General features: G+C 52.4%; 2 protein-coding genes across 2 annotated transcripts in view; both read right to left on the bottom strand.

Annotated features, from left to right (window-relative positions):
• Positions 1–26210, bottom strand: part of LOC101939714 (C-type lectin-like) — a 525580-nt gene that overhangs the window by 81548 nt on the left and 417822 nt on the right. The window lies entirely within an intron of this gene.
• LOC101939530 (lithostathine-1-like) lies at positions 6532–26071 on the bottom strand. Its single transcript, XM_065595081.1, has 6 exons — positions 25995–26071; positions 20696–20775; positions 11203–11348; positions 10785–10916; positions 8910–9024; positions 6532–6877 (listed from the first exon to the last, which is right to left on the bottom strand). Exons 2-6 carry the CDS (start codon positions 20760–20762, stop codon positions 6810–6812), a joined length of 528 nt encoding a protein of 175 aa, XP_065451153.1. The 5' UTR covers positions 20763–20775; positions 25995–26071; the 3' UTR covers positions 6532–6809.

Raw genomic sequence — 26210 nt, 5'->3', positions numbered from 1 at the left:
AAACTGGACACTACTCCAGATGACGCCTCACCAATGTTGAATAGAGGGTGTGACGAACTGGGCCTGTTCTCACTGTGGTCTATGAATGCTGACAGGGGAGTGTGGCTGGGATAGTCTGCATTGGAGGATGGGAGTCTGCCCGAGGGCGCATACCTGAGTGTGTAACATGAGAACCCAGGAAGGGGTTGAAGGCCAGGTGACTCCCTAGCCCGGGAAACTGGACAAAGGCTGTGGGAGGGGTCGCTGGAGGCAGAGGGCTGGAAGCGAGCTGGAGAGATGGCTGGGAGGCAGAGATGGCTCTGACCCCCCCCCCCAAAGGGGGGTGGGCTGGGATGCCCTGGAACCCCAAGCTGGACTTAACTGAGGGGGTCCTGCTGTCTGTGCCTGCAAGACCTGTCTTGGACTGTATTCCTGTCATCCAAATAAACCTTCTGCTTTACTGGCTGGCTGAGAGTCATGGTGAATCGCAGGAAGCCGGGGGTGCAGGGCCCTGAGTCCCCCAATACTCCGTGACAACTCAGGGTCACTTTAGCCAGTGACCCGGGGAAGTTCGAACCTACCCCCATTCCCATGGATGCCCCCGCATCCCTCCCATTCCTTGGTGAGAATTACACCAGGCCCCTTCAGTTTCACGCCCCCCCTTAGGTCGGGGGTTCTTGATGGCACTCGCAGTTCGCATGTGGGAAGGTTTATGCGGCCTGTGCCCTTTCCGCACCCCCATACCTCTGGGGCTCCAACTGGGCTGTGGTCTTCTCCCAGCGCTCCAGTCTGGAGGTCTGTGCTTTGGGCTCTCTTGGTTTAGAGCCGTCCTTTTAACCTTGGCCACCCTCCGGAAAGGCTCCTCTATGCTGGGCAAGGGTCCTAAAGCTGTTTTCCCCTTGTCCCAGGCCTTCCTCCCCCTCTGATAGGGGTCACAGGATCGGCAGTACTGTCGGACAGTAACAAAGACCCCAGGCCAGTAAAAGCTCCGTAGCAGCCTCTGCTGGGTACGCCAGGTTCCCTGGTGCCCTGAGAGAGGAATGTCATGGGCCCGGCACAGCAGCTGGCGGCGATACTTCTGGGGTACCACCAGCTGCCTCCTGATCCCCCCTGACTCCACTTTCCCTGGGGGAGCCCATTCTCGGTACAGGAACCCCTTCTCCCACAGGAACCTTTTCCGGCCACCTCGTCCCATGGTCTGGGCCCCATCAGACGAAGTTCTTGCTGGCGTATCCTTCCATGCGGGCGGCTAGTTGCAGATATGAGATCTCAGGGGTTTTATCCTGACTCCGGAACCTTTCCCGGTACATCTCAGGAGTCAGCCCAAACTCACGTAGCAGGGCCTTTTTGAATAGTTCGTAGTCCCCTTTCTCTGCCTCTTCCAGTTGGCGGTACAATGCCACGGCCTTGGGGTCCAGTAAGGGGGTAAGGACCCGGAGTCTTTCCGCGGGATCAACCCGGTGCAGCTCGCAGGCCGTCTCAAAGGCCTCCAGGAAGTCATCCATGTCCTCCCCCTCCTTGCGTGGGGCCAGGATGCACTTATCAAAGCTCCGTGCAGTCCTGGGTCCCCCCTCACTCACCGCAGCCGGGGGTTCGCTGCCCTTCAATCTCGCCAGTTCCAGGTCATGCTGACGCTGTCTCTCTTTCTCCTCCCGTTCATGCTGACGCTGTCTCTCTTCATGCTGTCTCTGTTGTTCACGATCCTCCAGCTCTCTCAGTTTTAGCTCTTTCTCCCATTCCAGCCAATTCCGCTCCACGGATGCCGAACGTCGCCGGGAGGGTCCCCTGCTGGCCGGGAGGGTCACGGCGCCTTCGGTATTTGCTGGGCTCCTCCCCACCCTTCCCCTAGGCATAGGAAGGAGGGGTCTCGGGAAGCCCTCAGCACCCGGCTGACCACTCCCAGCTGGGACAGACACTGGTGCCTGCGCTGCATTTGCCAGGCTGCTTCCCTGAGACACAGGGATCAGTTCATTCGCGCGATCTTCTGCCTCCAGCCGGGCAATGAGCTGTGCTTTGGTGAGCCTCCCAATGCACAGCCCCCTCTGCTTGCACAGCTCCACCAGGTCGCTCTTAAGCCGCTTGGCATACATCTTCCTGCTGGCCACTCACCGGCCTGTGTGCTCACAGCTCCCCACAGTTCCCAGGGAGACCCCTAGTGTGCCAGCCTTTCTCGAGGTCACCGCGTCTCTGCCAGGATCGAGCTGCAGACTCCTCCGCCCCTGGGACCACTCGCTGCGATCCCCCCGGGGGACCCTGTTACTGCAAAAGTCCTTCTCGCTGGTCACACACTCCCAGGGGTAATAACCATCTCTCTCTCACTCTTCAGCACGCCTGGTCCCCGTCAATCCCCCTTCGTTTTACTGCTCCCCAGTCACTTACTGCAGGAAGCGCCGTCCGCGGGGTGCAGTAGATCCCGCCGCTACCACCAGTTGTCACAGAGTATTGGGGGAATCAGGGCCCTGCACCCCTCTTCCCGAGATTCACTGCGACTCTCAGCCAGCCAGTAAAGCAGAAGGTTTATTTGGATGACAGGAATACAGTCCAAGACAGGTCTTGCAGGCACAGACAGCAGGACCCCCTCAGTTAAGTCCAGCTTGGGGTTCCAGGGCATCCCAGCCCACCCCCCTTTGGGGGGGGGGGTCAGAGCCATCTCTGCCTCCCAGCCATCTCTCCAGCTCGCTTCCAGCCCTCTGCCTCCAGCGACCCCTCCCACAGCCTTTGTCCAGTTTCCCGGGCTAGGGAGTCACCTGGCCTTCAACCCCTTCCTGGGTTCTCATGTTACACACTCAGGTATGCGCCCTCGGGCAGACTCCCATCCTCCAATGCAGACTATCCCAGCCACACTCCCCTGTCAGCATTCACAGACCACAGTGAGAACAGGCCCAGTTCGTCACAGAGGGGAATGATCACATTCCTTGATCTGCTGGCAATGCCCCTACTTATACAGCCCAAAATGCCATTAGACTTCCTGGCAACAAGAGCACACTGTTGACTCATATCCAGCTTCTTATCCACTGTAACCCCTAGGTCCTTTTCTGCAGAACTGCTGCCTAGCCATTCGGTCCCTAGTCTGTAGCAGTGCATGGGATTCTTCTGTCCTAAGTGCAGGACTCTGCACTTGTCCTTGTTGAACCTCATCAGGCTTCTTTTGGCCCAATCCTCTAATTTGTCTAGGTCCCTCTGTATCCTATCCTATCCCTACCCTCCACCATATTAATTAACATATTGGGATATGCCTATCTCATAGAACTGGAAGGGACCCTGAAGTTGAAGGATCATTGTGTCCAGCCCCCTGCCTTCACTAGCAGGACCAAGTACTGATTTTGCCCCAGATCGCTAAGTGGCCCTCTCAAGGATTGAACTCACAACCCTGGGTTTAGCAGGCCAATGCTCAAACCACTGAGCTCTCTCTTTCTCTCTCTCTACCCCCCACATCTACCACTCCTTCCAGTTTGCTGTCACCAGCAAACTTGCTGAGAGTGCAGTCCACACCATCCTCCAGATCATTAATGAAGATATTGAACAAAACCGGCCCCAGGACCCACCCTTGGGACACTCCGCTTGAAACCGGCTGCCAGCTACACATGGAGCCGTTGATCACTACCCGTTGAGCCCAACAATCTAGCCAGCTTTCTATCTACCTTATAGTCCATTCATCCAGCCCATACTTCTTTAACTTGCCAGCAAGAATACTGTGGGAGACCGTATCAAAGGCTTTGCTAAAGTCTAGGAACAACACGTCCACTGATTTCCCCTCTTCCACGGAACCAATTATCTTGTCATAGAAGGCAATTAGATTAGTCAGGCATGACTTGCCCTTGGTGAATCCATGCTGACTGTTCCTGATCACTTTCCTCTCCTCTAAGTGCTTCAGAATTGATTCCTTGAGGACCTGCTCCATGATTTTTCCAGGGACTGAGATGAGGCTGACTGGCCTGTAGTTCCCCGGATCCTCCTTCTTCCCTTTTTTAAAGATGGGCACTACATTAGCCTTTTTCCAGTCATGCAGGACCTCCCCCGATCGCCATGAGTTTTCAAAGATAATGGCCAATGGCTCTGCAATCACATCCGCCAACTCCTTTAGCACCCTCGGATGCAGCACATCCGGCCCCATGGACTTGTGCTCGTCCAGTTTTTCTAAATCGTCCCGAACCACGTTTTTCTCCACAGAGGGCTGGTCACTTCTTCCCCATACTGTGCTGCCCAATGGCTTGAGCGTTGGTCTGCGAAACCCAGCGTTGTGAGTTCAATCCTTGAGGGGGCCATTTAGGGAAATGGGGTAAAAATTTGTCTGGGGATTGGTCCTGCTTTGAGCAGGGGGCTAGGCTACATGACCTCCTGAGGTCCCTTCCAACTCTGATATTCTATGATTAGGCACATTGTACATTTTTACAATTCCTGGTATTAGCAACATATTACTTACAAAAATCACTATTAGCAATAACCAGAAATCCATTACAAGTTCCATCTACAATCATTTTTGTCATGCCACACCTTTGGCCCAATACCGTTGGGGTTTTGGTATTTTAGGGTTAACCAGTGGCTTCCCTTGGTAAAATTAAGTTCTCTCTTCCCTTCTTGTCCGGAAGGATCAAACCCTGATTTCTCTTGCTTAACAGAATTCACTGGCGGATTAGCCGGGCTCTCTGTGCTAACAGCTATTAGCAAGTCTTTCTTCTCCTTGTCAGCCAGGTAATTTGCATCAACACAGACAGGAGCCTGTTCACCAGTTTTCAGATCCTTAACTGCTACCAATTCCAAGGCTGGACTCTGTCTTACAGAGATACCACACAAATCCAAAGAGTCTGAGGGTTTGCTTGCTCTCCGCTGCAGCATTAAGCCATAAAACTGTTGTGCTCTGAAACACCAGAAACCAAATCTGTCCTTAGACCCTGGAGCACAGACTGCTCACTCACAGAATTAGCCTGGAGACATTTCTCGCTCAACAACCTTGTCTCCCCAACAAACTGGTCAAGCGCAGTCACTTGGTTATAGGGCTGTTCAACTTCCTTAACAGCTTTTACACCTTCTCGAAGCTACCCACACTGGATCTTTCAAAAGGAAAGTCAGTGCATCCATTCACAACAGCACATTTCTGGTTATTAGGAACTGAAACTTTCTTGATCAAATCACTTCCACACCCTTCAGTTGCAGCCAATTGCTTGCACAGATCACCCTGAGGATTCCTTTCCCTAGGAGCTTCTCTAAGCAACAATTCACCCCTCACAGAAATTCTGCCCTTACCCTCTTCACCTAGGGCTTGCGCTAAAGGAACACTTCCCTGAGCAACAACAAACTCTGTCTGGGTCTCACTTACATCCAGGATCACCTCTGGCTCATCAGGCAGATTCCTACACAATCCCCTCTCAGGCAAATGGTCAGAGACATTCTCCTTCCCTTTGCCACACACAAGCTCAGGAATCTTTTCCTTCTTGCTACAAGTTTCCAAACTGTCAGTAGGTAACACAATCAAATCACCTTCCTGCTTTTCTTGTGCCGTTTGTTGTGACAATTGGGCTTGATACCCATTTGCCTGCTTGGAAATGAAGCATGAAGAGTATGTGCTTCTGTTCCCACGGACAGTTGTTAGCGGAGGTTCTTGTGACCTTAGGAGCTCACACTCACTTTTCACAGCTGAGCTGACAATGAGGATAAATGTGTGGGCCCAGTTATCACACCAGGCACCACGGTGCTCGGTGCTGCACAGACCCAGGGAGAGGCTCAGCACCGAAGAACCCACAGTCCAAACAGACCAGATGTAACGGAGGGCAGGGGCTCTTGGCTCACACTCATTGTCTGTGGAAGGAGGGGTGGGCAGGCCGGGGTGTGATGGACTCACAGCTGGGAGCAGCTGATGTGAAGTGCCCGCGGTGAAGGGCCAAGCTGTGAGCTCTGTGTCTCCATGGGCAGAGTGAGTTAGTGCCCACAAGGAGCCGGGCTCTCAGCCGCCATTTCACTGGCACAGAAGCCAATGCCCCCCTCAGCACATTCAGAGAGTGGTGAGCACAAGTCCCTCAGCCTCCCCCCACTAAGGGGGTCAGCCCCCAAGGGACAGGGCCCACCCCTACGCCCCACTAGGCACAGCTAGCTAGACCCCTCCAACCCGTGAAGTCCAGGGACTGGACGGCGTGACCTGGCCCTCCCCTCAAGGTGCAGAGCTGGGGATGCCTCAGCCTCACTAACAATGTTCCCCAGAGCCCCATCCATCCCACGATCCCCAAGTGTGTCCAGACATGCCTGGTGTTACCCTCTCCCCTGCCCCCGCCCCAGCAGCAGGTCGGTGTCATTAGCACCCCAGCACAGACTGAGATGGGGAGGGACTTTCCCCAGGGATGGTCACAGAGGAAGCTGTTGGCGGCCAAGCCAGGAATGGAACCCAGGAGTCCTGGCTCAGTCTGTTGTTGGTATGAATGGGGTAGATGTTTATGGAGCCCATTTACCCCACTTTACGTTTTCTGGGTTATTTAGGACAAAGTCGGCGGGGGGGGGGGGGGATGGATGGACTCATCTGCATCAGGGCCAGGAATGGGACAGAGGAGACACACACAGACCTGCATGCTCAGGAGAGTTTATTCTTGGAGTGGGCTGCAGCCATTGAGGGGAAGGGAGGGAAGGGGCAGGAGTGTAACTCGAACAGAGACGCTTGGGGGAAGAGAGTTTGCAGCTGGGGAAGAGAGATCTGGTCTCTCAGGGAGGGAGGGGACTGGCCCTTGAAGCAGCAAAAGCATCGGAAAGTCTGGGTCGTTGTCTGATCACCGCCAAGGAGCCCAGTTCTTTTGCATCCCAGGCGCTGAGCTCCCACGTCAGGCGCAGGCGAGTGACTCCCCTCGCTAGCGTCGATACTTGCAAACGAAGGGGTTTCGATTGTTACAGTTAGCATCGTTCCATTCCTTAAAACCTAGAAGGTAAAACAGAAATCACTGGGGCGGGGGAAGGGCAAGTGGGGCCATTCCTGCCCTTAAAGTGACCTCCCCCTCATTGCACCCTGCTGAGAGAAGACCCCAGCTCCTGGGCATGAGGCTGTGAGGATGAGGAGGCTGGAGACGAAGGCCTGAGGGATGCTGTGTCCATGCACACATTGACAGACAGTCCCTAACCCAGAGAGAGCACAGTCTAAATAGACAAGAGGTGGGAAGGGAAACTGAGGCACCCCCATGTTCATCCTTGTAAAATGATTGCGTGGTATCCAATGCAAAGCTTGTCATGTTGGGTGTCTTCGAAAAGTTCATGATGGAATGAGCATTGTTGCTACAGTAATGTTATAGGCTATAATTTAATATTTGTAGTTATGAGGCTAAAAATGTATCTTCATTGCTTAAAATCAGCTCTGGGAAAAACTCTCCAGGAGCAGAGGGGCAGTTCACACCTCATCAGGCAGGTATGGGACAAACCTGTCCCAGCTTTGCAGGAACAAAGGACACTGGCCTAGGCAGCATTAAAGGATCTGTTGTACTCTTGAGTGAGTCACCCCCTTTCCCTTCCTTTGGTGAGTTTGGGACTGCAATGAGATAAGGCTCACCTGACTCGGGGGTGGGGGAGTGGCAAAGCCAAGAGGGAAGAAAGAACATGATAAAAGGGAGAGATGTTTGCCATGTTCTTCCTCTCTCTTCCACCTCCATCTACAGACATCACCACCAAGCGACTGAAGCGCTGATCAAAGGGGAGAGCCTGGCTGAAGGGCAACCAGGCAGCCTGTGGTGAGAAGCATCTAAGTTTGTAAGGGCACTGAAAGTGTTAAGAGCAGCTTAGAATGCGTTTTCTTTTATTTCATTTGACCAAATCTGACTTGTTGTGCTTTGACTTATAATCACTTAAAATCTATCTTTGTTGTTAATAAATGTGTTTGTTTATTCTACCTGGAGCAGTGCGTTTGGTTTGAAGTGTGTCAGAGACTCCCCTTAGGATAACAAGCCCGGTACATATCAATTTGTTTGTTAAATTGATGAACTCATATAAGCTTGCAGAGTCCAGCATGCATAACTGGACACTGCAAGACATAGGTTCCTAGGGTTGTGTCTGGGACTGGAGATATTGGCTAGTGTCATTTGGTTGCACAATCCAAGGAGCAGGTTACATGCCAGAGGCTCTGTGTGACCAGCCCAGGAGTGAGGGTTCTCACAGCAGAACAGGGTCAGGCTGGCTCCCAGAGTCAAGGACTGGAGTGACCTAGCACTTCTACTGTTTGCTGAGTGTGTGATTAGTCATGCAGGTCACATGGCATTGCTCCCGCTCCATGATTGGATGCACGACTCTTTCAGTAGCAGATAATGGAAAAGCAAATCCTGCCCAGTGTGAGTTTGAGGGAAGGAGCATTCATGCCAATGCTGCTGAACACTCAAACTCCGTCTGAGGCTGGGCGAGTCATGTGACTAGCAGGGCCCATGAACAATGAGTCACTCATGAATTGGTGAATGAGCTTTCCCTTTCAGCCAGTCTCCGTCCTACCCAGCCCTGGCCTCCCCAGCAGAGGGGACAGGTGGGGTGTGGCTGAAGCCACTGTGCTCTGGCCATCCAGGTTGTTACTGCCCCGAGGCTGCTCTAAATTGCCCTGGGCCCAAATTGCCCCCTGGCTGCCTCCAGAATCAGTTTGGCAAAAGCCACCAATGCACCAACTGAAGAACACATACCCCACCTAGATATCAACTAATGGGCAATAGCTCTGCTCTTGTCTTTCCCTTTAACTGAGCATCTGGGGCCAAATGTACTGTATGACCTGCCTCTGACTGGAGCTGAGCCTCAAACTGGGACATGTGGAGGAGGAGTTACCAGGTGAGATCAGGGAATTATCTCTGGAGAGCGGCAGTGTGAGCTGAGGGAGAGAGGCAGGGTGCCTGGACAGGAGGCCATGTCCACAGACAGAGGTGGAGGGTGTGGCCAGGGTTCCATCTTGGCTCCTTTGCTGGTGCATGTGCATTTGAGCATCTGCTTACCTGTTTGTCTCCACAGCTCACCACAGTACTCATTGCCACCCTGGTTGTTTGGTTCCCCAATTCTCCAATTAGTGTAGCAAAAGCGGGAGTGATCTGTCCACCTCCAGCATTTGTTCTGCAGAGACAGGGGAGAAAGGTCGTGGGGTCCCGGGGAAAAGAGACCTTGGTGATAAGGCACCATAGAAACACTTAAATCCAAAACAGAAGTGCCCTCCACAGGCAGAGGGAGAAAGTCGGGGAAGGGCCATGGGGCAGTGGGTGCGGAAAGGCCAGCTCAGGAGGAAGGGGTCTGGAGACGCTGATCTAATAGTAACACTTAGCACATGAACTTCACCTTCTACTTCAAAGCTCTTTGCCTGAATTAATGAATCTCCTTGCCATGAAGCAGTTGCTCTGGAGTATGTTCTAGTCCCTAATGGCACGGCCTGCCGTGTGTCACTAGTGGTTTAACGTGCGTGAGCTCATCCTGTATAAGTAAAATGAAAGTGCGTCTGTGATGGAGACCCTGGATGGATCAGTGAATGGGACAAGGGGCCTTTCCCCTCTCGCGGGCTCAGCACCAGTCTGACCCCAAGTTAGCAGGACTGGCTACCTCAGTAGAATCAGAGAAGGGGAAAATGGGGCCTTTCACCTCTAGGGGTGCTGGCTCTGGCCTGGCCCCAGCTCATGAGGGGACTAGCTGGCTTCATGGGTCAGAGTGCTAGTTCCAATCCATTGCCAGGCCAGGGGAAGCTGGATGGCTGAGGATACTACAAAACGGGATACAGAGTCTCTCACTCCTCCCGCACTGGTTCAAGTCCAGCCTGGGGTCTGGGGTAGGGGATCCAGGGCCTGAGTCTGTGTGTGCTGTTTGGGTAGCCTCCTGAGCCCAGCACCTCCCTGAACAAAGAGGATAGAAAGGAAACTAATGTCGACAAAGCTTCAGATGGCGCGTGACAAGTTTATGAAGGGGGTGGTGTAATGGGATTGCCGGCCATAGCCTGGGCTGGACTCAGTGACCCAGGAGGTTCTTTCCAGGCCTATGTTCATAATGGCTCCTTCCCATGCTGGGGCCCCTTCCCAGCCTGTGACTGGTCCTGCTTTGTCTCCCTTTCCTAAGGAGCTGGGGGATCTCCTTCAGAAAACCAGGTGAGAACGGGTTCCCTTAGCTGAGGGAGCGACCAGCAGTGTCAGGAGCAGTGCAGAGGTCAAGGGGGACAGAGACTCAAGTCTTGGGCAGAAAAACGTTACTAGAAAACTTAAAAAGCAACAGAGGGTCCTGTGGCACCTTTGAGACTAACAAAAGTACTGGGAGCATAAGCTTTCGTGGGTAAGAACCTCACTTCTTTGGCATCTGAAGAAGTGAGGTTCTTACCCACGAAAGCTTATGCTCCCAGTACTTTTGTTAGTCTCAAAGGTGCCACAGGACCCTCTGTTGCTTTTTACAGATTCAGACTAACACGGCTACCCCTCTGATACTAGAAAACTTGGAGAGGGTGGAGTGGAGATGGGATGTGGGGTGTACGTGGAGGGCATGGCACATTGCATGAGCTGGGTCGGGGGAAAGAAAATGGGGCAGTAGTTGGAGAGGCAGGTGCAGGTCCAAGTTCAGTTTGATGACCAAGGAGACCCAGGCCTGGTTGTATTTAGAAGGGAAAAGCCAAAGGGGAGTCGGAGCTTAGGGTAGGATGGAGACGGAAAGGGTGCGGGAGGGTGGAGTGCAGATGGGAGACCCTGGTGCCCAGGACAGGGAGAAGGGGTTTAGGAGAGGAGGAGGGAGATCCTGGCAGCCCCTATGAAGGGGTCATGGGAAATGGTCTCTGCACAGCCCCTGGGAAACAGAGTCATGGCCGGGGGGAGCAACTGCTGGGGGCAAAGCAGGCTCCAGGCACTCACGTGGTTGGGGTCATGGAGTCCGATCCACACAGCATCATTGGTGCATGGCGGGATGATGTGTCTGGCCACCATGTTCCCTTCTGACGCAGAGAGAATGGAGACGAGACGGGCCCCATTCCGGCGACACTGACACTGCAGCAGGGACATCAGCAGAGTCAGTTACTCCCCCTGCAGGAGGACGCTGTTTGGCACTGGCGTGGGGTCCTGCCCCGCCAGGCTACAGCAGGAGAAGGGACAGCTGTGAGGGGAGAGAGCCTCCTGTCTGTGCCTCTTCCCAAGCCCGAGTGCCTGGCACCAGCCACGTCACCTCTGCAGGGATACACCCAGGGGCCAATGGTGATGTCACCAAACCCCTTCAGTCCCTGCCCCTGCCAACTAACCCGCCTCACCCCACGGATCCCTGAGAAGAACCTCATACCTTAGCGTCTGACCAGGTCATCCTTTGGGGGAAGAACTTGTAACAATAGTGTCGGAAGTACTTCCAGCCACAGCGACAGTGGCTGGCTCCTATTCCTGATTTGAGAGAGGAGATGGGATCGGGAGAGAGGCCATTGCCGGGAGAGGCTGTTTTGGAGAAGAGAATGGAAGCAGAGATGTCAGTTGTTGTCTTTCCAGCTTCTCCAGATCTCAAAAATCCTGTGAACTTTTCACTTCTCTCAGAATGGCCACTATCTCCTATTACATTCAATGGGGTTGAAGCCACTCAGTTAAAACAGCTGCCACTCCCTCGCCCACTTTGTCTGTGGCCGTGAGGCTGTCCTAGTAAAAATTACCACTGTCTCCCCTCCCAAGAGGTCAGGAGCTGGGATGCCCTCATGGAAGATGGTCACCTCCTATCTTCTGTGCAGGGGCACTGGGGAACCTGATGGGAGGGGTCGCAAGGGGGACAAGTCAGAGTACACAAGGGACTATGGGGTGAGGTGGGGCCGCACTGGGTGTCATGGGGACACTGGTGAGGCTCGGAGCAGAGGGGAGGTTGGGGACACTGGACTATAGTAGAGGATGAAGGGACACCACACACCGATTTGTCAACCTAGTGAGGAGGGCTTGAAACTAGGTCTACAGGGGCAGGTGATAGAATCCCCCTGGTGACCTTAAAAGAAAGTTAAATGTTGGGGGAGGGGGAAAAGAAAATAACTATAGGATCATAGAAGCAACAAGAGGGGTAATTGTGTGGGAACCTGCTCTACATCTCTGATGTCTATACGCATGTAAGCAGAGTTAGAATGAGCTCTCCCCTGACATCTGGTGGTGAGTTGTGGAAAAGGACTTCAGGGGCTGATGTCATATAAACATAAGAAAGGCCGTACCGGGTCAGACCAAAGGTCCATCAAGCCCAATATCCTGTCTACCGACAGTGGCCAATGCCAGGTGCCCCAGGGGGAGTGAACTTAACAGGCAATGATCGAGTGATCTCTCTCCTGCCATCCATCTCCATCCTCTGACAGACAGAGGCTAGGGACACCATTCCTTACCTGTCCTGGCTAATAGCCATTAATGGACTTAACCGCCATGAATTTATCCAGTTCTCTTTTAAACTCTGTTATAGTCCTAGCCTTCACAACCTTCTCAGGTAAGGAGTTCCACAAGTTGACTGTGCGCTGCGTGAAGAAGAACTTCCTTTTATTTGTTTTAAACCTGCTGCCTATTCATTTCATTCGATGACCCCTAGTTCTTGTATTATGGAAATAAGTAAATAACTTTTCCTTATCCACTTTCTCCACATCACTCATGATTTTATAGACCTCTATCATATCCCCCCTTAGTCTCCTCTTTTCCAAGCTGAAGAGTCCTAGCCTCTTTAATCTCTCCTCATACGGGACCCGTTCCAAACCCTTAATCATTTTAGTTGCCCTTTTCTGAACCTTTTCTAGTGCCAGTATATCTTTTTTGAGATGAGGAGGCCACATCTGTACGCAGTATTCGAGATGAGGGCGTACCATTGATTTATATATCCATGATGACTCCAAGATCTTTTTCCTGACTTATTGTAGCTAAATTAGCCCCCATCATATTGTATGTATAGTTGGGGTTATTTTTTCCAATGTGCATTACTTTACATTTATCCACATTAAATTTCATTTGCCATTTTGTTGCCCAATCACTTAGTTTTGTGAGATTTTTTTGAAGTTCTTCACAGTCTGCTTTGGACTCAACTATCTTTAGCAGTTTCTCCACACTGATTTATACCTGCCTCTGGAGATTTCCATTACTTGCATCTGAAGAAGTGAGGTTCTTACCCACGAAAGCTTATGCTCCCAGTACTTCTGTTAGTCTCAAAGGTGCCACAGGACCCTCTGTTGCTTTTTACAGATTCAGACTAACACGGCTACCCCTCTGATATTTAGCAGTTTAGTATCATCTGCAAACTTTGCCACCTCACTGTTTACTCCTTTCTCCAGATCATTTATGAATAAGTTGAATAGGATCGGTCCAAGGACTGACCCTTGGGGAACACCACTAGTTACCCCTCTCCATTCTGAGAATTTACCATTTATTCCTACCCTTTGTTCCCTGTCTTTTAACCAGTTTTCAATCCATGAAAGGACCTTCCCTTTTATCCCATGCCAGCTTAATTTACATAAGAGCCTTTGGTGAGGGACCTTGTCAAAGGCTTTCTGGAAATCTAAGTACACTATGTCCACTGGATCCCCCTTGTCCACATGTTTGTTGACCCCTTCAAAGAATTCTAATAGATTAGTAAGACATGATTTCCCTTTACAGAAACCATGTTGACTATTGCTCAACAGTTTATGTTTTTCTATGTGTCGGACAATTTTATTCTTAACTATTGTTTCGACTAATTTGCCCGGTACAGACCTTAGACTTATCGGTCTGTAATTGCCAGGATCACCTCTAGAGCCCTTTTTAAATATTGGCGTTACATTAGCTAACTTCCAGTCATTGGGTACAGAAGCCGATTTGAAGGACAGGTTACAAACCTTAGTTAACAGTTCCGCAACTTCACATTTGAGTTCTTTCAGAACTCTTGGGTGAATGCCACCTGGTCCTGGTGACTTGTTAATGTTTGAATTTATCAATTAATTCCAAAACCTCCTCTCGTGACACTTCAATCCATGGCAGTTCCTCAGATTTGTCACCTACAAAAGCCAGCTCAGGTTTGGGAATCTCCCTAACATCCTCAGCCATGAAGACTGAAGCAAATAATCCATTTAGTTTCTCCGCAATGACTTTATCGTCTTTAAGCGCTCCTTTTGTATCTCGATCATCAAGGGGCCCCACTGGTTGTTTAGCAGGCTTCCTGCTTCTGATGTACTTAAAAACCATTTTGTTATTACCTTTGGAGTTTTTGGCTAGCCATTCTTCAAACTCCTCTTGGGCTTTTCTTATTACATTCTTGCACTTAATTTGGCAGCGTTTATGCTCCTTTCTATTTGCCTCACTAGGATTTGACTTCCACTTTTTAAAGGAAGTCTTTTTATCTCTCACTGCTTCTTTTACATGGTTGTTAAGCCATGGTGGCTCTCTTTTAGTTCTTTTACTGTGTTTCTTAATTTGGGGTATACATTCAAGTTGGGCCTCTATTACAGTGTCTTTAAAAAGCTCCCATGCAGCTTGCAGGGATTTCACTTTAGTCACTGTATCTTTTAACTTCTGTTTAACTAACCCCCTCATGTTTGCATAGTTCCCCCTTTTGAAATTAAATGCCACAGTGTTGGGCTGTTGAGATGGTCTTCCCACCACAGGGATGTTGAATGCTATTGTATTATGGTCACTATTTCCAAACGGTTCTGTTACAGTTACCTCTTGGACCAGCTCCTGCGCTCCACTCAGGACTAAATCTAGAGTTGCCTCTCCCCTTGTAGGTTCCCGTACCAGCTGCTCCATGAAGCAGTCATTTAAAGTATTGAGAAATTTTATCTCTGCATTTCGTCCTGAAGTGATATGTTCCCAGTCCATATGGGGATAATTGAAACCCCCCACTATTATTGAGTTCTTAATTTTGATAGCCTCTCTAATTTCCCTTAGCATTTCATCATCACTATCACCGTCCTGGTCAGGTGGTCGATAATAGATCCCTAATGTTATATTCTTATTAGAGCATGAAATTTCTATCCATAGAGATTCTATGGAACATGCGGATTTGCTTAGGATTTTTACTTAATTTGATTGTACATTTTCTTTCACATATAGTACCACTCCCCCGCTGCACGACCTGTTCTGTCCTTCCGATATATTTTGTACCCCAGAATGATTGTGTCCCATTGATTGCTCTCAGTCCACCAGGTTTCTGTGATGCCTATTATATCAATATCCTCCTTTATCACAAGGCACTCTAGTTCACCCATCTTATTATTTAGACTTCTAGCATTTGTGTACAAGCACTTTAAAAACTTGTCACTGTTTATTTGTCTGCCCTTTTCTGATGTGTCCGATTCTTTTTTATGTGAATGTTTCTCATCTGATCTGGCCCCTACTTTATCCTCCTCCATCCTCTGCTCCTGACTGTAACCTGGAGATTCTCTATCATTAGACTCTCCCCTAAGAGAAGTCTCTGTCCAATCCACATGTTCCTCTGCAGCATGTGGCTTTCCCCCATCTCCTAGTTTAAAAACTGCTCTACAACCTTTTTAATGTTTAGTGCCAGCAGTCTGGTTCCACTTTGGTTTAGGTGGAGCCCATCCTTCCTGTATAGGCTCCCCACATTCCAGAAGTTTCCCCAGTTCCTAATGAATGTAAACCCCTCCTCTCTACACCATCGTCTCATCCACGCATTGAGACTCTGAAGCTCTGCCTGCCTACCTGGCCCTGCGCGTGGAACTGGGAGCATTTCTGAGAATGCCACTATAGAGGTCCTGGATTTCAGTCTCTTCCCTAGCAGCCTAAACTGGGCCTCCAGGTCATCTCTCCTACCTTTCCCTATGTCATTGGTACCTACATGTACCACGACCACCGGATCCTCCCCAGCACTACACATAAGACTGTCTAGATGCCTTGAGAGATCCGCAACCTTCGCACCAGGCAGGCAAGTCACCGTACGGTACTCCCGGTCATCACAAACCCAGCTATCTACGTTTCTAATGATTGAATCTTCCAATACTAATACCTGCCTTTTCCTAGCAACTGGAGTTCCCTCCCCCGGAGAGGTAACCTCAGTGCGAGAGGCAACCTCAGCACCGTCTGGAAGGAGGGTCCCAACTATGGGAAGGTTTCCCTCTGCTCCTGTTGACTGCTCTGCTGCCCTGGGCCTTTCATCCTCCTCAACAGCGCAGGGTCTGTCTGACCGGAGGTGGGACAATTCTACAGTGTCCCGGAAAGCCTCAGCAACATACCTCTCTGCCTCCCTTAGCTCCTCCAGTTCCGCCACCCTGGCCTCCAGAGTCCGTACGAGGTCTCTGAGGGCCAGGTAGCTCCTTGCACCGAATGCACACATACGCCACCCACCCATGGGTTTGCATGGGCACACCCACCCTGCCTAGCATGATGGGACGGCTTGCCCAAATGGTCACTTTGGCTGCTGTGGGATCCCCAGTCTCTTTGTTATTGGGGCAGGAGTAATAAAGCGTTGTGATCCTGGTTATGTGACTCAAGGACAGTAGAACTGTACTTGGCCTTTTATGACGGAGGGACGCCCCTCAACTAAGTAGCACTCGCTAGGCAAGGGACATGGGTTCCAAAGCCCAGTGAATTAAGATAGATGGTTGGTTTTTATCCTTTTTCTCTGTGCTAGCAGTGCTACTTTTGACTCCCTTAGGAGTCTTGTTACATACTACAGAGCTGAAGTCACTGATACTTGCGTCTAAATGTTAGACTTATTTTGGGCTAGTGGTGTACTAGCACTAAGGCTCCCCTACTACCAGCTAAAATTATTAAAAGCTGTGTTAAGGATGGGGGGCTAAAGGCAAGTTGATGAGCACCTAGCAGGATGGCTAGTGGAGAGGAGTAGATAGTGGAGAGGCGTGGCTGGCCAAGTGGATAGCAGGGTGGCTGGTGAAGTGGAGCAGCTGGCTGTGAAGACTGCAGCAGAACCCCATGGAGAGGCATGGCAATCGGCCGTCAACCTGAGCAGCAGAGCATGTAAGATACCCCCCCATACCTCCCTCACTTCCACCCAGTTGAGGAGGTAAACTCGGTAGAGGAACTTCTGAACTCTGGGGGCTGCACTGACCAAGGACAGAAACTGTGGGAGGGGTGACTTTTGGATTGCTGCACTTAAGACCCTGAGGGGGAAAGGACACTGCCCAACTTACTTGGGGGTGGGTCTTTTGCTCATGGTTTGTGTTATGAATGCTGTTTGTGGTGTTTCCCCAACATAATGCCCGGGGCCGGCTCCAGGTTTCTTGCCGCCCCAAGCGAAAAAAAAAAAGGGTGGGGGCAGAGTGCCACCGCCGAAGCAAATAGCAAAAATGGAGTGCCGCCCCTTGAAAAGGGCCGCCCCAAGCACATGCTTGGAACAGTGGTGCCTAGAGCCGGCCCTGATAATGCTGCATTGTTTCCCTCCTTTATTAAAAGGCTTTTGCTACACTCAGACTCTGTGCTTGTGAGAGGGGAAGTATTGCCTCTTAGAGGTGCCCAGGGGGGAGGTATGTAATTGTCCCAGGTCACTGGGTGGGGGCTCGAGCCGGTTTGCATTATGTTATTGAAATGGAAGCCCTAGATACTGAACCCAGCACTTGTTGCTGCCAACTCTGACGGGCAGAAGGGTTACACACAAATGCAAGGAGTATGGGAAATAAACAGAAGAACAGGAAGTATTAGTATATAAGCTAAATTATGACTTCATTGGCACCACAGAGACTTAGTGGGATAAACCTCATGACTGGACTATTGGGAGAGAGAGGTATGGCTTGTTCAGGAAGGGTAGGCAGAGAACAAAGGGAGGAGGTGTTGTGTTATACACCAATAATATATCCACTTGTTCTGAGGTCCAGAAGGTGAGACACAGGCCAGTTGAAAGTCTCTGAGTAAAGATAAAAGGGGAAAAACAGAGGTGATGTCATGGTAGGGGTCTACTATAGACCATCAAGTCAGGGGAAGATGTATGAGGCATTTATAGGGCTAATAAGAGAAATATCCAACAGACAAGACCTGGTAATAATGGGGGGACTTCAGTGTCCCCAATATCTGTTGGAAAAGTAATATGGCAAAACATAAAATTTTCAAAACATTCTTAGAATGTATTGGGGAGAACTTCTTATTTCCAAAGGTGCAGAAAGTAACAATATTGACAAAAAAAGTCAATTGTGACCTAGGGTGACCAGACAGCAAGTGTGAAAAATTGGGACGGGGTGGGGTTAATAGGAGATTATATAAGAAAAAGAAAAAGACCCCAAAATCGTGACTGTCCCTATAAAATCAGGACATCTGGTCACCCTGATTGTGACCAGATACTTAACACAATCAATATTATCAACAATGGGGAAGGAATGCAAGCCAAAATAGGGAAAGACCCAGTTAAAGAATGTTTAGATAATTTATGTTTCACATAGGCAGAGCTTAATGAAATTCATTGTAGGATACTTAAGGAACTAGCAATCTTGGAACCATTAGCAATTCTCTTTGCGAAGTCCTGGAGGATGGGTGAGGTCCCAGAGGACTGGAGAAGGGAAAGCAATGTAACTATCTTTAAAAAGGGAACAATGAAGATCTGGGAAATTATAGATCAGTAACCTAACTTTGATACCTGGAATGATACTGGAACAAATTATTTAAAAAAATCAATTTAAGTATTTAGAGGATACTTGGGTTATAAATAATCACCAATATGGAATTGTCAAGATCAAATTGACATGGGGGGGAGGTCCTTGTCATGCCAAGTCAACCTAATTTCCTTCTTTAACAGGGTTGAATGGGAGGACGCTGTTAACTTCATATATCTTGATTTTAGTAATGCTTTTGACACAGTCCCACATGATTCTTTCATAAGCTAACTATGGAAATGTGATCCATATGAAATTTCTAGGTGGGTGGGTGTGCCACTGCTACTCCAAAAGTAGTTATCAATGCTTTGCTGTCAAACAAGGTAACATATCTAGTGGTGTCCCTCGGGGTCTGCCCTGGGTCTGGTACTAGTCAACATTTTCATGAATGACTTGGATAATGGAGGGGAGAGTATGCTTATAAGTTTTGTGGATGAAACCAAGCTGGGAGGGGTTGCAAGCACTGTGGAGGACAGGCTTAGAATTCAAATGGCCATAACAAATTGGAGATTTGGTCTGAAATCAATAAGACGAAATTCAATAAAGACAAGTGTAAAGGAAGGAAAAATCAAATGCACCAGTACAGAATGGGGACTAACTAGCTAGGTGGTAGCACTGCTGAAAAGGATCTGGAGGTTCTCGTGGATGACAAATTGAATAGAAGTGAACAATGTGATTCAGTTGAGAAGGCTGATATCATCCGGGGGTGTTGTGATGGCGTATACAAACCCCACACTGGGCAACCAGGAGTTAAGGACATTCCACACCTGTAGGAAATGCCCCAACTGGAGGAGGAGTTAAAGGGCAAGGGAGCAGCTCGTTTGGTGACAGAGCAGGGAAGAGAGTAGACCTGCGATCTGCAGCTCCAGCAGAGGAGAGCTGAGATGAGGAAAAGACAGAATCTTTCCCCACAACAACGGCTCAAAGGTCCCTCGCTGAGGGAAGGGAGGACCTGTTACAGAGACAGCCTGGGAGGGGAGTATCCCCCTCTCCCATGGACTCTGAGTTTTGCTAATTCCCCTGCACTTGCTTGGACAGCCGTAGAAGGGGAAGACCCTAGGGCTGATCTGGCCCACGAGGGGGCCATACCACAGGAGGAGGCAGTTGCTAACCCAAGAGAGGAAGAGAGCTACCCCCTGCACGCAGCTGCCAGAAGGTCCCTACCTTGGGACAATAGTGGGGGTGGGGTGGTAGGAAGTGGCCTGGGGGGGGGCAGCCTTAAGCAGCTGTGGCTGTGAGACCACTCAAAGGGTCCTGGGTCGGAGCCTGGTGGAGGGGGAGGGCCTGGGATCCCCTGCCAACAAACTCCCTGCAAGTCATGGGCCTAAACCCTGACCACTAGGGGACGCTCCCTACCGACCAACCCCCGAGCGAGGACTGTCACAGGTGTGTTAACAGGAGTGCGGTGTGTAAGACACAGGAGGACAATGTCCTGCTCTGCTCGGCACTGGCAAGGCCTCAGCTGGAGTTCTGTGTCCCGGCCTGGAGACACACTTTCAGAAAGACGTGGATAAGATGGAGAGAGTCCAGAGGAGAGCAACAGAAATGATCAAAGGTTTGACCTCTGGAGGCCCCTTCCAGCCCTACATTTCTATGATTCTCTGAGAGCTGAGGGCCCACAGAGCGAAGGGAAGACCGAGCTCCTGACAGATGGGGGTCGGAGGGATTAGCAGTATGTGGAGTAACTGCAGAGACTTGTGGGGCTAAGTAAGGAAGAGGTGCCGGGGGAGAGAAATAGTTTATGGTCCCAGGAGTTTTCTTTGGAGGGCGAAGGAGGGAAGGTTTTGGATTATCAAAATCAGAGGGCTCAAGTTGACGAAGAGGTGCCATTTTGAGCCCAATGAAAAGAGATGGACGTGACTCCTTGGGGACGTTTTCCCCACATTCTGTTCCCTGGGTAGGATGGGACCCCGCACGCAGTGGGGAAAGTCACTCCCTAGGCAGCAGCAGGAGATGGGGGCGGGTTTAGCTCCCAGCCTGTCTCTCACACTCAGCCCCAGTGGGTCCCAGGGATTCTCGCTGCACTCAGAGCCGGGGGGAGCAGGAAGCCGCCTCACCCCTCGAGCAGGTGCTGAACCGCTGGCTGGGGTCTGAATTAATGGGTCGGTGGGGAAGGGGCTCTGGGGACCCAGCTGTGAGGGCTGCTCCCCCATGGTGGGGCTGGAGGCCCCTGAGTGAAATGAATTCACTTCCCATTGACGGCAAACAGCACCTGGGGGCTCCAGCTCCGAGGGCCAGGCAGGGACTCACCTTCCAGCGAGGGGTTAAAGATCAGGCAGCCGAGGAGGCAGAGGCTGAAGTAGGTGACTGGCCCCATCTTCTCGCTTCCCCTGGGGAGAAAACACACCAGGGAGATGGTGACATGAGAGCCTGAGACTTCCTACAGAACGACCCGCCCCCATCCCTCACGGGGCATTTCAGTACTTCAGAGCTGGGGCTGTTTGCTAAAGGGATGGGCTGGGCTGGAAGGGCCCCGAGAGGGATCCTGTCCCCCAGCCCTGGGGCACTGACCTCAGAGCCCATCTCCCTGGGTCCGAAGGGCCCTTCCTCTTCCACCCCTCACTGAGCCGTGCCCCAGGGACAGAACTGGTCACCCAGCAGGGAGCCAGGTCCCAGCTCCTCAGTGGCTGGGCTCTGCAAGCTGTATCTCCAGGGACTCCCCAAACCAGGGCTGCAGGTGGGGAGAAGGGGGGGGGTCAGGAGGGAGGCCATGGTCACTCAGACGGGACCTGGTTCCAGGCAACAGGGTCCCATTTGCAGAGCAGAGCGGTTCTCAGAAGGGGCATTTGCCATCTCCGCCTTTCCCTGTCTCCCCCAGTGCTGGGGCTGGCAATTCTCCATGGTAGGCACCTACATGGATCTTGGAGGGAGGGCACAGGTGGCAGGAGGGGAGAGTTTGGAAGAGCACCAGGATGGAGGCCAGTCTGTGTGCACGTGGCTCACAGACAACTGGTGCCTCCCCCTACGGGGGAGCACAGGCTAAACGGGAGGACATGTGACTGCCCCACATGTCTCCTCCACACCCTGCCCCCAGCTAAGGGCCCCTGCGCTCTCCCCACCCCCTCCCTGCCCCTTGTTACCTGTGGGGGGTGGTAGGGTTGCCACTTTTGGTTGGATGTATTCCTGGAGATTTCATCACATGACATAATCATTAATTAAAGATTAATCTTTAATTCCTGGAGACTCCAGGCCAATCCGGGATGGTTGGCAACCCTACAGGGGCTCTATCCTGCCGCTGCACCGGCTCCTCCCCGGCATGTCTGGCCGCTCTCCCTGGCAGCCGTGCCCAGGCAGGAAGTGGGCTGGAGCTGCTCCCAGTTGCTGCTCTGGGCAGCGTCGCCAGCGGCCTGGGAGAGAACCTGGCTGGGGAGGGGCAGCAGCAGCATCTAGCTTCCTGCCTGCGCTGGGCTGCTGGGGACAGGGGCCAAGCATGCCGGGCGGGGTGGGGGCGGTTCCGGGTCACTTGGCCGCTGTCCCCGGCAGCCCAGCCTGGCCTGGAGGGAGCCCATCACTGCCGCAGCCTGGTGCTCTCCCAGGCCGCTGCTGCAGTGGGCAGCGTCCTAGCGGCCGGAAGAGGCTCTTATCCTGCCCCCTTTCTGCTTCCCACTCGGGCCGGCTGCTGGGGGGCACTTGGGGTCAGACCCCAGCGGGTACAGTCTGGTGTGGGGCTATTGGAGTCCTTGGGGTCAGACCCCCAGCGGGGGGCGTTGCTCAGAGCTCTGCTGGAGTCACCGGGGCTAGAACCCCAGCGGGTGTGAACTGGCCAGAGCCCCACGGGAGTCAATGGAGTCACACCAGCTGGGGCCTGGCCCCCATCAGTGCAGGGTAAAATGGCAACTTTCCCCATTCCCGGCCCTCAAGCCCGGGGAGCACTCGGCCCATCACGCGCCCTGTGCTTGGCTCGTCAGCGCCCTGACCTGGGTGTTGTCATTTACACCTGTGCAACGAGACTGGGAAATGCACCATCCTCCCTGGGCGGCGATTAACACCCACACCTCTACCCCGATATAACGCGGTCCTCGGGAGACAAAAAATCTCACCGCGTTATAGGTGAGAAAGCGTTATATCGAACTTTCTTCGGCCCCCCCGTTCCTTGTTCCCTGACCGCCCTCTCCAGAGACCCCTGTCCCTAATCACCCCCAGGACGCCATCGCATACCCAACCCCCCTGCTCCCTGTCCCCTCTCTGCTCCGACCCCTATCCACACCCCCGCCCCCTGACAGGCACTCACTGGCAGTAGCGGAAAGCAGAGGAATGTGGCCCCAGCCCGCTCCACTCCGCCACCTCGCTCCGCTTCCCGCCACCGGTGAGTGCGGGGAGGTTGGGGAAAGGATGCCCCCCGTACTCACCGGCGGCGGGAAGTGGAGCGCTGCGGCTGGGAGCTGGCGGAGTAGAGCGGGCTGGGGCCGGGCTGCTCCGCTTCCGCCAGTGCCAGTGAGTGCGGGTGAGGGATCCCTTCCCCCAAGCGACACGGCTGGGGCTGGGGTGAGGGAAGCGGAGCGGGCTGCTCCTGGCCCCCCGCTAATCCCCCAGGCCACTCTGGGACTGCGGGGCCCCCAATATTGCCCCCCCAACAGCTCCTGCCTCCTAGATCCTTGGGGGGGACCCCATGAATGTCCCCGAGACCCTTTGCACCTTATCCAACCCCTTGGCCCCGGCCCGTCACCCTTAACACGCTGCTCAGAGCAGCGTGTCGGAGCTTTGCCGCATCGTATGTGAACTCGCATTATATCGGGGTAGAAGTGTACTGGGCACTGGTGACGTATGGTTACCAACCCTCCAGGATTGGCCTGGAGTCTCTCAAGCCCACGAAGATTGGACTATAACTTGGGGGTGCTGCCTGTGGCCGAGGTATTGGGCCTGTTCTGGGCTGCCCATGCTCCCTCCTGTCTGTCTCTCTGCTGCATTTCAAGGGAGCCCATTGCCCTGGTATGTAGGTGCTGACCGTGGCCCAATGAAAGCGGTGTCAGACTTGCCCCCAAAGTGACTCTGATCTCACCTGTCTGTGGCTTGGCTGCTTGTATCTGGGGCTAGTGAGACTGTTTAAAGGCCGGGCACAGCACAGACCCTCTGAATTCATAGAATATCAGGGTTGGAAGAGACTTCAAGAGATCATCTAGTCCAATCCCCTGCTCAAAGCAGGACCAACACCCATGCAGATTTTTACCCCAGTTCCCTAAATGTCCCCCTCAAGGATTGAACTCACAACCCTAGGTTTAGCAGGCCGATGCTCAAACCACTGAGCAATCCCTGCCCCCATGGCACGACACCTGGTTGTTGTTAGTAACTACCGGTGTGGTGCTCGGCTCTTGTTTGATGAGTCGGCTGCGTGTGTTTCCTTTGTGTGCTGCCCCAGCTCTGCGCGGATCGCTGACACAGCAGACCCCGAGAGAACCCCCAAAGACCACAGACTCTAGTAAGGTACGAAGGAACTGAGCCAGGTTTATTGTCAAATGGAGCACAGTAATAGTTTCCTATAGACTTGGCAGGACATACTACGAAATTGTGCCCCCTGGCAATGGACCGGCTCAGTCAGTGGCGGGATACTCCACTGCCCCCTAGGCCGGACAAAGATGCGCACTCCGGGACCTACATTTATACAGTTACAGGGCAGATTACTCATCCCTACTGACGTATTGAGGTCCAGCCCCTTGACTTATTGGGGGCTGTCTCCTCCTTTGATTATGTTGTTTCTATCCATTATGCTGTCCTTTTGACCCTGTCTTTAAGATGCACCTGCTTCTAGCAGCCCTCTTCTCGCCAACTTCTGTGAGTGGGGCCTGCCTCTGGCTCAGAGCCCAGCAATGCCTGGAAGTACTTTGGTTCAGGCTTCAGGCCTCAGACTGGGCCTCTGACACAAGAGATTATGTTTCAGGGCCTCATCTTACTACACTGGTAACTTCACTCATCTCATTTCCAAGCCCCAGCTGATTCCTACTGTGAATTTTATGCATAGATTGCAAGGCCAGGACAGACCATTGTGATCATCTGGTCTGACCCCCTCCCGCCCCCCCGTAAAACACAGGCCAGAGACCTGCCCCACAATAGTGCCTACAGCAGAGCTTTTGAAAAACATCCAGTGTTGATTTTAATATTGCCCCTGGTGGAGAATCCACCACGACCCTGGGGAAGTTGTTCCAGTTACTCTCACTGGGAAAAATGTCTGCCTCATTTCCAGTCTGAATTTGTCTAGCTTCAGCTCCCAGCCATTGGACCGTGTTACACCTTTGCCTGCTAGATTGGGGAGCCCATTGCTAAATATCTGTCCCCATGTAGGTATTTATAGACTGGAATCAAGTCACCCCTTAACCTTTTCTTTGCTGAGCTGAACAGATTGAGCTCCCTGCGTTTGTCACTCTAAGGCAGGTTTTCTAATCCTTTAATCCTTCCATTGGCTCTTCTCTGACCCCTCTCAAATGATCAACATCCTTCTTGAACCGTGGGCACCAGACCTGGTCACAGGATTGCACCAGCAGTCACACCACTGCCAAACACAGACGTAGAATAACCTCGCTGCTCCTACTTGCTCCTACTGCTCCTCACTGCTGCCCTGTTTTTGTATCCCAGGTTTGCATTAGCCCGTTTGGCCACAGCATTGCACTGGGAGCTCATGTTCAGCCGGTTACCCACCCCCACCCCCAAATCTTTTACAGAGTCCCTGCTTCCCAGAGGCCCCTATCCTGTAAATCTGGCCTGCCTTCTGTGTTCCTAGATGTCGGCATTTACATTTAGCCATACTGAGATGCATATTGTTTGCTGCACCCAGTTTACCAGGAGATCCAGATCGCTCTCTATCACTGACCTGCCCTCTCCATTATTAACCATTCCCCTAAACTTTGTGTCACCTGCAAACTGATCAGTGATGGATTTATGTTTCCTTCCAGGTCACTGATAACAATGTTAACTAGTGTAGGGCCAAGAACTGATCCCTGCAGGACCCCACTGGAAACAAACCCGCCCCTTGGTTGGAATGTTCCACCGGGGACACCCAGAGCTGTGGGCCCCTGTGTTACCCCACTGCCGCAGCAAGGGTGAGCTTAGCTGGAGATTAGACTGTTTGTCAGCTCCCTGCCACACCGGCCTGCTCCGCCAAGGGGGTTCCCCCGCCTCTTCTGCTGCCCAGCTCTGCCTTGGGGGGCTCCCCCCCCCACCATCAGCCCTCCCTGCTCCGTCGGGGTGGGGGCTGGAAGGGCTAATGAAACATCCCTGGGGTGGGGGAGGGCCAAAGGGAGATGAGGGTCAGGGGCCACCCTGCAGGGGGTGATGTGCCAGGCCTCACAAAGGGGGAGACATCTGGTTCAGTGCCAGCCAGGAGGGTGGGACCCTGGGCACCGCTCTCTGGGACAGGACGCTCAGCTCCGGTCCTTGTTGGGTGGAGGGCGGGGGGCAGAGCCGTGGGCAGTGGAGAGACGGGTAGACCCCGTCCCAGGGCCCAGGCAGCTCACACAGGGCAAGTCCGGCCACCAGGCCCCGTCCCAGGGATTGAGTGTCCCTGAGTGCCCAGCACCCAGTGCAGAGGGGAGAATGATGGGAGGGGGCCGGGACTCACCTGTCCGTCTGTCTCTCGTCTACAGTGGTGGGTCCAGAGCACTGGGATTGGAGTTCAGCCTGGGTCGGGCTCTGGGTCCCCGGGGGGTTTATAGCCCAGCAGGGGGGAGGGGCTGTGGGGGGAGGAAGAAGGAGGAGGATGAATTTGGAAATGGGACCAGATGTGACAGTTCAAACCCAGTGACCACACAGATAAGAGATGGCAATCTGCCCCCGC

This window comes from Chrysemys picta, chromosome 1 (genome assembly GCF_011386835.1).
Source record: "Chrysemys picta bellii isolate R12L10 chromosome 1, ASM1138683v2, whole genome shotgun sequence".
In the NCBI taxonomy this organism is placed as follows: domain Eukaryota; kingdom Metazoa; phylum Chordata; order Testudines; family Emydidae; genus Chrysemys; species Chrysemys picta.
Note: the sequence above shows the minus strand (reverse complement) of the source record. Positions and strands in the feature narration are given on the sequence as shown.

Excerpts from the sequence above, each read along its gene's own strand:
- LOC101939530 (XM_065595081.1), bottom strand. The coding sequence starts at position 20,762 with ATGGGGCCAGTCACCTACTTCAGCCTCTGCCTCCTCGGCTGCCTGATC. Across the intron at positions 9,025-10,784 it reads GACTCCATGACCCCAACCAC|AACAAATGCTGGAGGTGGAC; the intron begins GTGAGTGCCTGG and ends CTGTCTCTGCAG. Across the intron at positions 6,878-8,909 it reads TGAGCTGTGGAGACAAACAG|GTTTTAAGGAATGGAACGAT; the intron begins GTAAGCAGATGC and ends TTTACCTTCTAG.